Source organism: Osmia lignaria, chromosome 15 (genome assembly GCF_051020975.1).
Source record: "Osmia lignaria lignaria isolate PbOS001 chromosome 15, iyOsmLign1, whole genome shotgun sequence".
Classification (NCBI taxonomy): Eukaryota; Metazoa; Arthropoda; class Insecta; order Hymenoptera; family Megachilidae; genus Osmia; species Osmia lignaria.
In genome coordinates, this window is record NC_135046.1 from 10,000,001 (window position 1) to 10,017,018 (window position 17,018).

At 32.1% G+C, this 17,018-nt stretch overlaps 3 protein-coding genes across 4 annotated transcripts in view; 1 reads left to right on the top strand and 2 right to left on the bottom strand.

The window, feature by feature from the left end:
- LOC117600211 (neuronal calcium sensor 2) overlaps window positions 1-14,398 on the bottom strand; it is a 51,554-nt gene extending 37,156 nt beyond the window's left edge. The window contains exons 1-2 of the mRNA XM_034315299.2: window positions 14,157-14,398; window positions 48-93 (exon numbers count right to left, since the gene is read on the bottom strand). The gene's annotated coding sequence lies outside the window, so the exon portion shown is untranslated. The remainder of the gene's footprint in view (window positions 1-47; window positions 94-14,156) is intronic.
- The window catches only part of Nca (neurocalcin homolog), a 64,178-nt gene extending 49,463 nt beyond the window's left edge, over window positions 1-14,715 (bottom strand). The window contains exon 1 of one of the 2 annotated variants that reach the window (XM_034315295.2): window positions 14,553-14,715. The gene's annotated coding sequence lies outside the window, so the exon portion shown is untranslated. The other variant, XM_034315296.2, reaches the window with a different exon arrangement.
- Window positions 14,716-15,303: 588 nt separating this feature from the next.
- RfC4 (replication factor C subunit RfC4) lies at window positions 15,304-16,961 on the top strand. The gene is made up of 6 exons (XM_034315293.2): window positions 15,304-15,442; window positions 15,520-15,787; window positions 15,860-16,108; window positions 16,328-16,537; window positions 16,643-16,756; window positions 16,814-16,961. Exons 1-6 carry the CDS (start codon window positions 15,330-15,332, stop codon window positions 16,913-16,915), a joined length of 1,056 nt encoding a protein of 351 aa, XP_034171184.1. The 5' UTR covers window positions 15,304-15,329; the 3' UTR covers window positions 16,916-16,961.
- The last annotated feature ends 57 nt before the right edge of the window (window positions 16,962-17,018 follow it).

Sequence of the window (17,018 nt, forward strand, 5' to 3'; positions counted from 1 at the left end):
AGATTTTCATAATAAAATATTTTAAGTGTGAAATAAATAATAAATACCTTGTTGGGTTTAATCGATGCATGCTGCGAGTAGTGAACCACATGTCTGAAACAAAAAAACAATAATAAAATATTAGTTAAAATATAACAATGAAAATATTATTTTTCTATATATTAACAATGAAATATAGATAAAAATTATATGAAACTTTTCCATTAAGTAATTTCATTGTTTAAAAAATTCTGGACCTACTTAAAAAATAAATCTCTGTAACTATTTAATGAATTAATTAAATATGTACGTTTCTATTGAAACGAACAAAAGCATGACGATTATCTTAAGAATAAGTTACTTTCTAGAACTTCCAGGGCTGTCGCACAATGAACCCTTTTGTCTCTGACAAATTTGATATTTAACCCTTCCTTTCTTTTTATCTCTTACCCTTTTCACGTACAATACAATGAGCGAATTACCATAGAATCACTCTGTAATATTCGTCGTTACCAATCCTCAATCCTTATAAATGAACTTAAAAAAAAAAATCTTCATTCAATTACTACTTTTAATTATTTATTTTTACTAGTGTGTAATTAATTGCGAAATATAAAACAAAATATATAAAAATTCACTAAGATTATTCAGGAGTTCCAAGGAATCGTAAAAATTTCTAGGAATTTCAAAAACTTCAAGGTATCTCAAAGTTCCTGAGAATTCACAGGAAACATTCACTAAAAATTAAAAAATTTGTTTAGGATACCCCTGAAATTCCAAAAAATTTATCTTTTAATGTTTCAAAATCGACCATTTAATATAAGACATCAATTTTTTAAACTTAGGGATACCGTACAACTTTGCTGGAAGGGAAGCAAGGAAGGTAACACGGGTTAGGGACAGGATATATGAGAAGAGATCAATCGTGGACGAATTTAAATTAGCCCGGTTAATTAAACAGCGAAATCGATTCCAATAGCGGAAGGAAGCGTACACGACAAGGCCGGTGACAAATTATCTTTACGTGAGCTGATAATTGGTTAATTAGTACCAGTCAGTAATTTATGCCGGAATTCGGTTAGCGCAAACTTTGATTTCCCCGGCATCGTGCACAGCTTCGTACAGAATTATCTGCTTGTGACGTGTTCAATTAATTCCCTTCAGAAAACCATCGAAAGTTCGACGATCTATAAGATCTACTGTAAGATATTAAAAAATGCAATAAGGAACGTCGAGGAGTCCCCAAGAATTTAACAAATCCCCAGAGCTCCTGAATATTCCCAACGTAAGAATAATAAAAATTCTGTTAAATATGCATGAAAATGTAACAAAATAAATAGTCATGAAATATACACATTTAATTATTATCAAATAATTGGATTTTTTAATTACATTTAATAATCATTCAATGGTTTTCTGGACTTGGATAGCCTCACTTTTAACGTAGAAAAATCTTCCTTTAATTATCATATAAATGAATTCATTTAAATTCAATAAAGCTTCGGGCTACGATCTCATAAAAGTGCTAAAATGTGCGATGGACAACTATACTGTGACGATTACTCATTTTCTTTATTATCTTTCAAGTATAATCTTTCCAAGATTAATTAGATGGATCTATATTTCCTGAAAAATTAATTTTTCAAATCTGTGTGAAAAAATATTGCTCAAAGAATTTAAGACTTTGATAGCTACACATTTTATGGAATCTATTTATAATCTTATTTTATTAGTGAATATTTTTAACAAAAATCCTTATATTCATTAATCCACCATTAACAAATTAATCCAAAATCAATCGACATAAATATTTGTATGCTTCGTTACAGTTTAGTTATAATTACACATTCATCTTAATGGCTTCACTCTCGCACGAGTTAATTGGATTTCTCATAAATTTCAGACCACCCGTAGGGTACATGGCGAAACGACCATTATTCTATTTATTCGTAACAAGAACCAGCCGTACAAAGCGGTCAAAAAGAAAAAAAGTATTGTGCAATCGAGTGAAGCGAAAGGCTCTAATTTTACGGTCGTGATTACCAGTAACACGTGCTTCGGTAAACACACCAGAATGAAGTAAATTACCATGAAATAAATCGTCGGCAGGAAATGCTTGGTGCAGTTTGGGATTTACAGTGACCGGAATAGCCGCTTCTTATTTGATTTCCTGCCTGACAGAGAATTCGGAAAAGGTACAGTAGGTTTCAGAAATATTTCGATGCCTTTTAAATTACTGCAATTCTAATATTTCGAAAAATTAAAATTGCGAAATTCTATCATTCTGCAATTCCAAGACTGAAATTCCAAGATTCTTAAAATCTAAGATCTCTAAAAATTCTAAGAAATTCTAAAATTCTAAGAATTCTGAAATTCTGTAAATTCACTTTGAAATTCCAAGATTCCTAAATTCTAAGATCTCTAAAAATTTTAAAAAATTCTAAAATTCTGTAAATTCACTTTGAAATTCCAAAATTCCCAAATCCTAAGATCTCTAAAAAATTTTAAAAATTCTAAAATTCTGTAAATTCACTTTGAAATTCCAAGATTCCCAAATCCTAAGATCTCTAAAAATTTTAAAAAATTCTAAAATTCTGTAAATTCACTTTGAAATTCCAAGATTCCTAAATCCTAAGATCTCTAAAAATTTTAAAAAATTCTGAAATTCCAGGAATTCTGAAATTCTGTAAATTCACTTAGAAATTTTAAGAGACTGAAATTCCAAAACTCTGGCAACATTCGGGCACCTTAGGTGACTTTGAAATTCCAGAATTCTAGGAATTCTGACATTTCGAGATTCATTACTGTCGAGGAATTATGACAGGGGTTCGGGAACTTCCTTCCCCAGGATTTAAACCCGAGCTCTTGAATTCTGTCGTAGAGAATCCTAAGAATTATTAAATAAGATAACCTGACGCGGCAAAAAATAAATTTTATAACGTACAGATTATATTCTACAAAATAAAATACTAGTTCGAATGAATTCCATAAAAGAGATTCAGAAACGTTCAATCGTATCTATAGTTACAACTCGTTAAAACTTCTCAATGGGTCCTCGTTGGTGTTCCACTCTCCTAGTTAGCACCTAGTCTTGCATCGATGTTCTTGTAACCATTCCATTTCATGAAATGCGAACTTCTGGTTTTCTGCCAAGGTTTTCTTCCACAAGTATTGTCGATAACTATGATGTTTGTTCGATGGAGCACGGTAATTAATGTCCTAGCACCTTTTTCTTTTTCTCTTTGGCAAACTACCCCTTCTTTTTTTGTGCTGCTGAAATTTAACCCTTTGACGACTACTGCTATGTATTTGTGATTTTAATATTTAATTGTTTACGCATTTAAAATAAAAGATTAAATTACTATCAGATTTTTACTATGGATCTTTCATCTTAGGGCTAGAATCATTTAAGTGTTTTATGTTAATTTTCAGAATAAAATCATTTTTAGACGATTAAAAGCTGTTATTTTCAATTCTCCTTACTTCGCAAATTTTCCGTTCAATCGCTTGCTAAAGTAGCTAGCGTTCGATCGTGTAGGAATCCGGGGTAAACACCTAAAAATATAGCTACTTTCAATCAATTTTCGATTTGCATATTAATAAATATCGACAAATATGCATTGGCATGTATTGAATTATGTGTCTCGTTCAAACTATGTTTAACGTGGAGAATTTTGTAAAATAACACGCGAGAGAGCCATGAAAATGTTTAACTAATATATTTATTTTAAAATACCAACTCAATAATGTTATTACTTGTTTGTTTCGCGTCATTAAGTACGTTTTCCGGAAAGTTTTCCGAATGAAAGAAGATTCCAAAATTCCTTTTTCGAAACTCTGAAATTTCACCCCTCAAATTCCAAGGTTCTGAAATTTCAAGATGCTAGGATTTCAACGTTCTGAAATTTTTAAGTCCTGCAATTTCAAGAATCTGAGATTCCAAAGTTATTAAAATTCTAAAACATTGTGTAAATGAATTTAAGTAATTTCACCATTTTATGGTTAAAGATGTTAAAAAATGAAAGCACGAAATATGAAAAAGCGTCGAAATTAAAGATAAAAACATGACAGCTTGATATAATTGAGCTTTAATTACAGCTAGCAACTCGTGTATCAACCAAAGTTTCGTAAAGCGTAGTTTTCATGTCAGGTAACGAAATTAATGGCTCGTCTGTGTCTGCTTTAAAATAAATAAAAAAGGTAAAAAGGTTTCAAAACGAGGACGAGTAAACATCGCGCCGCGCTCTAAATAATCGTAGCATTCATTTTTCTTTTTCAGGAAAACGTAACTTTTTCAAAAGGAGACAAATATCTGACTATGATTAAGATAATTCTTAAAAGAAAATCTCGAAAATGCAAATTGATAGGACTTTTCTTTTTACTTCAATAATTCCTCTCTTGATTTAAAATCTAATAAATTTCTAGAAATTATAAAAAAAAAACAAATATTTCTTTTAAGAATATAAATTAATATTGTAATTTGAAAATAAGAAGAAAGCACGTGGGACTCGGATAAAATTTGGGTGAATATTCCCAAGTAGATCTGAACGTATTAATTACCCTTATTTACCACAATATTTTGAGATTGAAAATTCTAAAATTCTCAAACTCCAAATTTCTAAGTTCTCGCAAAATTTTACCTCAACAGAAATAGTTGTGCCAATGATGAATTTCATAATAAAAAAAGCGGATTATTTTTAATTAATTTTCTATCGATTCTATTGTAATGAGTATAGACGGTTGATAACATTATCCGTGATTTTTAATAACCGAATTCTAGTGTAGTTCGATCTGATCGAAGGTTAGGTATCCGGATTTCTGGTTCTCGTCGCGCTGCCCGCATTGCGTCGCGCTACCCTGACGCCGGCGCCTGGCACCCCTTTGGGTTTTCCGCTGCCGACTCCCGGCCACCTCGTCATCCCCCTCCTTTCACCTTTTTCCACGACAACGCCCCTCCCAATTTACCCTCGCCACGCAACGAAGATGCTCGTTAAGCGTTTCCAAACCTCTTCCCCAATTTCCCACTCCCGAATACACTCAATTCTACTTTCGCATGATTTTAATTGAATAGGACGTGGCTGACGACACTTGACGCATGGATATTAAGAGGATCATCCGAAGTGTCTATTTCTTAAAAAAATATTCAACGGAATAAAGGGTCATTTTGACCCATGAGATATCGAAATTTCAACATAATTATACAAGCTTTCAAAGTTACTAATTAAAAATTAAAAAATTGAAAAATTCAGAATTCATGATCCAAGAAAATTTAATAAATATAATCCTTCCTATTCTTAGAAAAAAAAATATTATTACTTCAAATATAACTCGAATCACTGCTTCAGCGATCCAAGTATTTTTGAATAATTCATTTCATAGAAATTCATTGCCCAGTGATGCAGCCATAAGTCACGATTAAATTCGAATTAAGTTCATGATGAAGGAGTAATATGAGGAATTGATGTTTTTCCTTTTATTCGAAAAGGACGATCATGCAAAAAAGGATCCGAGAAGGAAAGGACAAATGGGCTGCGGGGAAACGACAACCTGACAGTCGTAGTAATCTCGCGAAATGGAAACAAAAGCCGCTTTTCTTTGGGGTGGAGCGCAATTTATTAGTTGACTGCCGAAGGGTTGCTGCTTCTATACAGAGCATACCGACCGCAGGAACCCCAACTAAGGGGTGGGCTGCTGGATTGTACGTGTCAAAATGACAAGGTACCAGTGATACTTTTTTATAGATGCGATAAACGTGATGCGATAAGAGAAAGAATAAAATACTGGAAATGTTTTATAAATGGAGTTCGTCAAATTTTTAGCCGCGTGCTAATAGATTTATTTGTTGAAAAGAAAATTCTTTTAAATCGTAACACGTTTCAAACGTCGTGAAACGAAAGCGTCAGCGAGAATACCGGGGTTAAGGAACACCATTTCCTCTATATGTACGCCGACCCATTATAATCGTTTCTCCCGTATGCCTCGATCACTTATTTGTATGGTATACGCGCGTAACACTGCGGTACCTAAGTACGTCCCATGAATAACAATGCTCTGCGAAAGAGAAATGCTGGCGGCGAATAAAAGGAAACTTTGGAACTTTCGAACGAGCTCGGAACACGTAACGTAATGAGACAAAAAGAATTATTATAAAAAGATTCTCTTGGTATGAAATCGAACACTTTAGAAGAGAAAATATTGCAGTACAAATACAATTACTGTCGTTTAAGAAATTATATATCTTACAGTTTGATTGATGTTAGTTTTTTGTATTATTAAGTTCAAATTCAATGTTAGAATATCAAAATGAAAATTGAATGACTAGAATATATAATTTTATTCAAATTAATTTGATGATAAAATATAATCGTAAAAGTCGTCCCTTTCAATTCAACTGTAATTTTCTATAGACGTTTCATGAAAAGGATTGCAAAATATGTTTTGATGCCCCTCCCGAATCGATCAGATTATATCTGCAGTGGGCGAGCATACTTGTGCCAAGTTTCAGTTTTTTGCTTCCTTTTACAGGAAGTTGCACACATAGATATGCATTAAAGTGATTCGGGAATGCCAAATAAAGATCTACCGAAGACATAAAACTCAGCTGTTTTTTTAACGAGAAAATGTGATTTCTACAGCTTCATGGAATGAATGAAATTCTTTGTTCAAAAGTTTCAAATGGAAAGTTAACTTTAGCCATCAGAGGACGGAATATAAGAAGACCGACAATTTTAATTTCATTTTGTAGTTCATATTATTTACATTTTCTAAATTTTACACTACTCTTTTAAAATTATTCCTTGAATATATGAAACCCTTTTACATTTAATTTTAGATTAATACCTTTGTATACGTTTTATACAAGTAATAAAAATAAATATGAATTAAAAATGTTTTCAAATAAAATTTTTCATTAATAAAAAGTCAATATTGAGAATCACTGCACTAAAAAATTTTGAAAAAGTATACAGAGGCTCCACCTGGAAGGAAAGACTAGAACTAACACGGTCAATAAAGAAGATTTAAAGGGTTCTACATTGCCGACTATGCGCTTAGTCGGTAAATAAGTTCCCGCGAAAATAAGCTGCTATTCAAATTCACGAATGGCGCTGTAGAAAACAATATTGATTATTTGGGCTCCCCGTTCTTTTGAAATACCTTTTTTTTTCCAAGTTTTCGTGCGCCTGTGAAGGACAAATGTCGAGTGTACTGATTTTTTCGCATACTACGTACCTACGACTAAACGAATGAATATTAAACATCCACTTTTATTAATGCTTATGAAAAACAACGAACTAGTAAACTAAGGCATTAGCAATTAGTATTTGCGCATTAAAAAAAAAAAATAGTGCATCCTTTTAATACAAAAATTTATAACAAAATCATATATTTATGAGAGAATTTAATTAATCTCACTAACTACCCCAAACTCCAATACTATATTTAATTTATTATTCTTTGACGTGTATGTTCTCGATGCGAGCGTTTATCAATTTTTTAATTAAAACGTATGCTATGAAAACATCGTTTATAAGGTCGGTTTTATATCAATATTTATATAAAACCATTTTCACAGCTTTGTATCAATTTATCTGTTGATTTATATACGCAGCCAGTACTAAATTTCCAGATTGCTAAATTTAATAAAAATTCGATATTTCTACTCTGAATGTTAAATTGCTATTTAATTTAATTTAATTTAATTGCTTTAATTCTGAACTGCTACATTTCTAAATTATTTAATTTGAAAATTTGAAGGCTGGAAAATTACCAAGTTTGAGAATCGGAAAATCTGATATTTCGGGCACACCGATGCCCGTGAGCCCTTCAGTAGGCACGTGATTCGCCCATTACAGCCTTAGGTGACACACCCTCTATATCAGATAGCTTCAAAAGATTAATGTGACAATTCTGCTCATATTCGATAAATTTGTGGACATTATCAGCGATGACCTACAGCAATCGAAATACTATCGTAATAACAGTGATTTTCTCGAAATGATATTTCAGCGTGAACGAACACGATCAAATCGGGGAGGCAATGGATTCAGATTTGCGGCGTATAAAGAATGCGGTGGAAGAGCTATTTAAAATTACTTATACGTTGTCCCGATAGGCAGGTCGGTAGTATACACTCTTCGAACTACAAATCAGTTTCCGTGCGTCATCGCGTGTGCCGGAAATCATGAAGTAATCTCGATGAAACTGTGACCAAGCTAGCGTTAAATTGTACAGAGCCTCGTAGAAACACTGTCGACGCGTGGAGTTATAAAATACAACGAAGCATTCCTCTATGTAACAATTGGGTAAAAATGGAAAAAAAAAATCTTAATGGAAGATGGATGTTTTTCCAACTGGATTTATCTTTAGAAAAATGTGCGATTTGACCTTCGCAGAAATTTTCAGGCATAGTAATGTTGCTCTACTATCATTTTAGCCTGTGAAGATGATACACTTCTATCTTTTCTCCGTCCTCCAAATGGGACTCGAAAGTTTCACAAATTTTTCTATATCGCCATTTTCCCTAGAGAAGACTATTATTCTCGATACTGTGCAATCTTAAGAATAGGCACTTTTAGCTAAATAATTCTATAATTTTGAAAAAATAAGTTCAATAATTCTATAATTTCGAAAAATAAATTCATCAATAATTCTCTAATTTTGAAAAAATAAGTTAAATAATTCTATAATTTTTAAAAATAAATTCATCAATAATTCTATAATTTTGAAAAAATAAGTTCATCAATAATTCTGTGAAAATTAAATAAAATGTACAGCATCTGAATCTACGCACTTAAATATCTTCTTCTTAAATTTTGTTAATTACAAGTTATAATATTAGATATTAATCCAGATCGATGCCTAGTTGATCATATTTACTTTCTGATACGAACTGATGCGAATTGAATGAATAGATAAACGAAGCTTATGGACACGATACCCAAAATTCATGGCATTTTCGAACCTAACAATCTTCCTGAAATTTCATCGTAAAAAAAAAAAATCTTTGGCCAGTTTTACCTTCGGACCGCGTGTAAAAGTTACTTCCAGCATTGCACGTAGCTGTAATGGATCAATAGTGGTGAACAGAGCGGCCGGATGGGCTGAATATAGATACACGGAAGAAGTACAAGGTGAAGTATAATCATTTGTCGTTTCTACATTCTCCACCTGCTGTTTAACCGCCGGGAAGAACTGCTTCCACTTCATAATTCACGTTTAACCAGTAAACAATGTTACGTTACTCCTACACTGACTCAGCCCGTGTGAAAATATAATATTCGTGGAACACGTGTACCCATCCAGAGAGGATGATCCCTGGTCTATCAAGAATAATGGACGAAACGTGTCTCGATAAATTTGGAATGAGATACTAAACTGAAGGAACGTGGCAATATAAAATGGGATGATCTTACACATCCTCCAGATAGTAAACTCTCGTTATATTGCCGGATAGGAGGCTATAGACAGAGGTTACTAAATTCAACTACTAACCGAATGTAAGTTGGTCTCAAAAATTTCTTGTCGAAGAATTGCAAAGTATCTCCCTAATTTTCTATTACTAATAAAATGATCACTACATATTAAATAGAATGATTCTGAAGAACACAGTGATCCATCAACAAACTAAACAAATACTGAAGTATTATAATAAAAAAAGAAAAAAAAATCAATACGTTGCGAGATATTTTAAGTTTATTTACCCTTTTTATTAAAATAAATATACACTTTTGATAGCAGAAATAATTTTATAATAAATAACATTTTTTTTAAACACTGATATTAATATTTTCTCCTTTTCAAAAATTTTAAACATTTACATGTTCAATCATTTATTTATTAATTATTATCACTTTTAATTTTTTCATTACTTTAATACTGGTAGTTTCATTAAAAAAAAAAGCTACTTTTGCTTTTAGCTGAAGCAGTTAGCTTAATTACACGAGTAATAGAAACTATTTTAATTAACATGTAGGGATGGAGATACTCAGCTAATTCATCGTTTTTCCTACAGCAATTTAAGTATTTTTTTTTTATTTATCACGGATACACGTGTTCAATTTTTACGAGCACACGAGCGTAACCCAACTGCATGTACACTGCAAGTTTACCTAATAAACAACCTTGTAATGCGAGAGATAAAGCAGTCTTCCTCCACCGTATTGCCTTCCCATTGAAGAAAAAGGTCAAGGTGATAGGTATAAATAATTATAAAAATAATTTATTGTAAGCAACCTCTTTTAACACGCGCTGCAAAGAGGTGTACAGTTCATTTAATTTAATTAAATCGTGTCGCAATATCTTGTTAACACGATCGAGCTTAATTTTTGCGTTCAAATTTCAAAATTACTTTCCTAGTACCGATCTTGAAGACACAGGGAAAAATAAATGATTTTTTGTAAATTTTTTAAATGAGAAAAATAATATATATTCAACATTTTCTAAATGGCGAGCTTGACGAGTCTTTTTAGGGTTAAAGGTGAGTGGGTGGGTGGTTAACCCTCGGGCGGATCACGGAGAGAGCCCCAATTTTAATTTAATTTCCAGTTCCTCGGAAAATTATTCCTCTAATATGTAAAACTTTTTCGTTTATAAATTATACATTTAACTTTAGATTAATATACTTATATATGTTTTGTAAATTTAGGTCTCCCTTTACCCCAACAACATTATCTAGAAGTGCAATATGCAATTTATATGAAACTACAATATACCGGTTAGAAAATTAATTTTTTTCCAAAAAGGGAAGAATATTAAAAACTTTTGATCGAAAGTGTACATGGCGCAATGCGAAATAGCGCCAAGATAGTTGATCTGCAGATTCGGTCGCAAGGATTGTGCAACTAAAGATTTCGTTCAATCTATATCGTCATTTGGCTGCTTACCATCTATCCGTTCCTTCTACTATTAGAAAGTGTGAAACAATCCTCAAGAAGCTTTTATGCTAATTACAACTTCTTCCAAGAATGACTAAACGTGTATGAAAGGTTCAAGGAAAAAATGATTCCAACTTAAGGGTCCTTTTAACCCAACACGAATAGTACATATTATAGTACCCATTGTTACGGGTCAAAGTGACCCTGTACTACGTATTTCGTGGCGTATTTGCGAAACAATACAACGAAGGGTTAATGGGTGTTATTATACAGTGAAGATACAATACCAAGTTTAGCGAGCAAACACGTATATATACGGCTGACAAAATTAGCATACAAAGAGGTTCAAATTTATTAACTATTCTCCCCCCTTGAAAGCGCCGGACCACGTGCTTCCTCTTTTAGGTACAGAGTCTAGACATTCTAAAGACATTGCAATTGCAATAAATCGTTATTTATAGACCAAAGGAATCCTAAGTTCCTAGGTAATTTTAAGATACCCCACTAATTCCACTCTAATAATAATTGAATTCTATAATAGGAATCTATTATAACTTCTTTTAGTGTAGAAGGTAAGGTGCAATAATAGTACATATTGTTATAATTGGTAGCGTACGTGACTACCACCCTGAGGATCGGGGTTCGAATCCCGAGAGGAAATCCGCATTTTTTTCATAATTCCTACACTAATGATTTTCTACCGAGAGAGAACACTAATTATTCAAATTCAAGGTGTATTGATATATTTTCGAAACCTCTACTGTAATTGTAAGGAAAATTCATAATATATAATTATTATCTATTGTATGCTAATGAAAAGCAATCCTGAAGACAATATTGGCATTGTGATCCAGATTTAATGATATTAATATAAATTGAAAGGATTTAATGAAATTTTGGCATAACTTCTCTGAATCATAAAGGATATCATTAATATAATTTCACAAGCTGTTCATTCAGCTTCTAAAATATCTTTCTAAAGAACGTTCAATCACAGAAATCTATCGCTCCCTGTTTATCATGCACACATGATCCATCGATAGCCCGATAAAAGGTTATTTATCGTTTATTATTCCATTCGATTACAATAGGCGGTATTAAATGAACATTTGTGAGATAAGCAGGTAATCGATAAATGTAATAAAGGAATAGATATATCTCATCAATATCTCTCCTTTCTTTTATTCAAGTGAGAATTTCATGTATTATTTTAATTAGCCCCTAAAATTGATAATATTATATTTTCTTTGAATTCGCTGTATACAGAGCGTTATTAATCTACACTTTAATTAAGTATTATAATTGCTGAGATAAGTTGCTACATTCTAAGGTATCTGAATATTATAGAAACCTCAAAATCAGACATTTAATTGCTCAATGTTTCGACAAAGATAAATTAGATGAACGGTGGTAGCCCAATTTCCGAGCTTCTGTGATGTAAGAAGTGTACAGAAATGATACCAGAATTCTGTAATTATTCGATATAATCTGAGAAATTCGCGATGGAATGTGTCAGCGGTGAAAAGCAGAGAATAGATGCTTTCAGGGCGAATATGGAGCACATTCTATGCGACGCAAAATGCACCGTAATTATAATCTTACAGTGTGGCGGGAAGGGAGAGTAACGGTTTAAACAATAGCATTAGAATATTAGAAATTCCACGATAGTGAATTTTTTAAACTAATCATTTTCTAAAACAAAAATTCTTTTCGAAATACTTAATACTTTGTATTACATTTGTCGAGAAAATATATAATCATAATTGTACAGTACCGAGCAAAGTAGGCTTCTCTAGGGAAAATAGGGTTACAGGGGTAACAGAAATTCTTAAAATCTTAATTTTTATGATATGATTATTAATAACGATTCAGAAACAAAATAATATGACTTTTAATCATTAAATATTATAAAATTAAGCAGACCACGAGAGCTCCAATTTGAACTTAATTTTGTATTTTGTATTAATATCACTGGAACAAAAAGCGTTTAAAAGGAAGCGAGATAAACAGAAATAAATAATGACGTACTTTCAAAGTATCCAATATACGTCGAATATCAAGAACAAGCGGAAATGATTATCGACATACCGAAATAAATAGAACAACGCATTCAGAAGAAAATGCGTAAAATTATTAAATTTTTCGCGGTGAGGTGAAACCTGATTTAAAAATCTTAAAATTTTAATTTTGAAATTCTAAAATTTTACCATCTTAATTTTGATACTTTGAAATTTCGATATTTTGAAACTACAAAATGTAATTTATTTTTCATGTCTAATAACTCTGAAATATTTTAGAGTGTAGTGGTCCCTTATATCAGCATTTTCCCTAGAAAAGCCTCCGTGCTCGGTACTGTACATTCTGCTCTAGACACTCCCATTAACCTTAATAATATTATCAACAGTATCCCAATAATATATCAATAATTAGTATCAACACGTCGACTCCTAGTTATTAAGACAGATTACACTCAAACAATCTATACATAAATTCTACTATATCACTGATAATTCTTCGCCATTTTTTCTGGCATCTTACGAATACAGTTGCGATAGAAACTTGGCGGTTTTGAATCAATAAATTCGTCGAGCTGCTTCGAACATTTGTCAACTGATTTTAACTGTACATCTGCCAGGTAATGTTACCGTGATTTAAACAAATAAATGAATATTTAAAGAGGCCATATGTCACTCAAAAGTCCCAATTCTCTAAATTTTTTTTTCAACCTTCTACAGACTAATCAGAACATAATTGGTTTTTAAGATCAAAATTGTTCTTTCCAGAACATTTTTTTTATTACAACTCCATTATTATAGATAATACAAAGTTTCAAAACTCAAATTTTTAGGTTTAAAAATTTCAACATGCAAATTTCGAAGTTCTGAATCTTTAATTTAAATTTTCAGAATTTAAAAATTCTCAACATCTCGAATTTCGAAATTTCTGAACTTCAATAATATCAATTAATTCTCCCTACATTAAACGAAAACAATAATACAGTGCCAAATACATTGTTTACTGACAATGAATTCATTAATTTGTCTATGCTGACTATTCTTTGTAAGGTTATGGTGCGATGTAATGTAAACTAACAACAAGTACAAAACGTCAAAAGAGCGGGAGAATACTTCAATTCAAATGTCTGTACTGACTACCTGAAGTCAATTTTCAATAATTTATTCCTACACCTAATACACTATAACCTTGTAGTAAGACAGTAACCTTTAAAAATACATCTGACAAATATTCGAACTACCGAATGCTCTGATAGAGGTTAAAAATGAAAGAAAAGTAAGAACTTACCGAACGTTGCTTCCATGTAACTGTTCCGTACGCAGAGGGTAGACAGCATGGCGTAATGTGTCAAAGATTCTTCTTTCTTCCCGTTCAAAACACGCGCGACGAAAAGATAAAATTTACGACGCACACGTTCAAGCATCCACACACACGCACACATATAAAGAAATCGTACACGCATCAGACATACAATCATACTTGGTAAGCCGAAAATGAGAGGGACAACGGATTAAGAAGAAAGCAGGTAACCTATACCTGCATCGAAGGGAATACTGCGGTCGGACACTGTATACTGTATACTGAGAGCAACCGTACGAGCAAAACGGATACACGCTTTATTGACACGAATTCAACGATACGATTTCAAATGAAAATACGTCAAGTTTGGTTACTCTTACTAACCTATGCGTTGGACGTCGACCGGTTGTCGCGATTACTCAACGAGTTCAAAACATTTCCGCGACACTGACTCGTGCAGATATCACGACGGCGGCCATATTGGAATCTCATTCCCTGAGCCAATGACAAGAGGCTTAGGAAAGAGGGGCGCGCTTGACTGCTGATGTGATCGACCGACTCAAGCGCCATCTTCATGGAAGTCATCATATTTTGAATTTTAAATGATATTTGTCAAATCCTTCCTGTTAAATTAAAGAATAAATAGAATATATATTTATGTTTATATGAATAAATACACCTAATATTTTAAATTGAAATTCTATGGTATCATAAATATTATAAGTAATATCGTCTATTAGTTGTCAGAATTTCAAAATTCTAAATTTCCGAAATTTCTAAATTTCTAAACTTCTAAAGTATCTGACACACTCCAAAACAAAATCCTAATTACGACAATGAATAGTTTATTTACTATTTCAAATAATATTTTAGCCAGCACTAATATTCTTACTAATAGAGTTTTCTACAGACTTCTAGGTTATGAAATAATAACATATATGAATATTTGAAATAAAGACACAAATTATTTAATATTTGATGTAATAAATATTGAAATAACTAATAAAATAATTATTTTGAATAATTTTACTCTTTTTGGCGATAAGACAATTAACTTCTTACCATTTATTCAAAAATCACACAAATGTGTTTTCCCTTATTACTACACGCTTTTAGACTAAACAGGATCGAACTTTCCCGCGTTTTCTTAGAATTTAAAAGATGGGTGGCACGGACGTTGTCGAAGAACCTATGGATGTTGAATCTTTACCATCAACAAGCGGTTACAATGAAAAAAAGAATCAAAGAGTTGCTAAATTTGCAAACCTACCCTGGCAAGTATTATAAAGAATAATATAATTCATTTTAGAGTAAGGTTTAAAAATTGAGGTTATGTTTACTACATTTGTAGGATTGAAAAGTACCGGCCCCAAACATTCTCTGATATTGTTGGAAATGGAGACACGGTGTCAAGGCTTGCTGTCTTTGCCAAGAATGGCAACTGTCCTAATATTATCATTGCTGGTCCACCAGGAGTTGGAAAAACAACAACAATCCTCTGTCTAGCACGTATCCTTTTAGGACCAGCCTTTAAAGAAGCAGTATTAGAATTAAATGCCTCAAATGACAGAGGAATAGATGTTGTCAGAAATAAGATCAAAATGTTTGCACAGAAAAGGGTAAATCTACCTTATATCTAGTCTATAATTCTTAGAACTTATAATACTCAGGTGTTTTGTTTTTTAAATTAGGTAAATCTAGAAAAAGGCAAACATAAAATAATCATTCTGGATGAGGCTGATAGTATGACTGATGGAGCTCAGCAAGCTCTACGTAGAACAATGGAAATTTATAGTAATACTACAAGATTTGCATTAGCTTGTAATAACAGTGAGAAGATTATTGAACCAATACAGTCACGTTGTGCTATGTTGAGATATGGGAAGCTTACAGATGCACAAATTTTGGCAAAGATACTTGAAGTTTGTGAGAAAGAAAATGTATGCAAGAATCTTTTGTATCATTAACAGATTGAATACTGGGGTTGATTAGTGGTACATTACACTACTTTGGAACTTGTCATTCGATCGATAAGCGTTGGTATTGAAAATTCGATTGTTCGGATCCCGGTCGATAGTATTGAGAATAGGAGTAGTTAATTTTTTAATTTCAAATTTTTACTGAAATTTATATCATTGATGAATTATATATCTGAACAGGTTTCATACACGGACGATGGTTTAGAAGCAATAGTATTTACTGCACAAGGTGACATGAGACAAGCACTGAACAATCTACAGTCGACGAATAATGGTTTTGGTCATGTAAATAGCGAAAATGTTTTTAAGGTTTGCGACGAACCTCACCCGTTACTCGTCAAAGAAATGCTTGAACATTGTACACAGGGTGATATTTCGAAAGCATACATGGTAAGATACCTTGTGTCAGCTGTATAGCTTCAATACTCGGTATTGCACCATTAATAATTTTAGGAGTTTTTATTTGATACAATAATTAGGTTTTAATATTAATAGGTAATGCAGCATTTATGGAGAATGGGATATGCCGCGGAAGATTTAATTAGCAACATATTCCGAGTGTGTAAAAATATACCAATAGATGAAACTTTAAAACTGGATTTTGTAAAGGTATGTACATAACAATTAATACTTATATCATGCAAAATTAAAATTCTTCAATTTCAGGAAATTGGAATAACACATTTAGGAATAGTGGACGGAATTAATAGTTTACTGCAATTGAACAGTCTTCTGGCTCGGCTTTGTAAAAGAGCAAAACAATCTTAAAAATAATATTTATAAAAATTGTAATTGTTTAAAAATAAAAACTATTTCTATATTTCTATTACAGAATTGTTTATTTCAAAGTATTTTACCCGAAGAAATAATA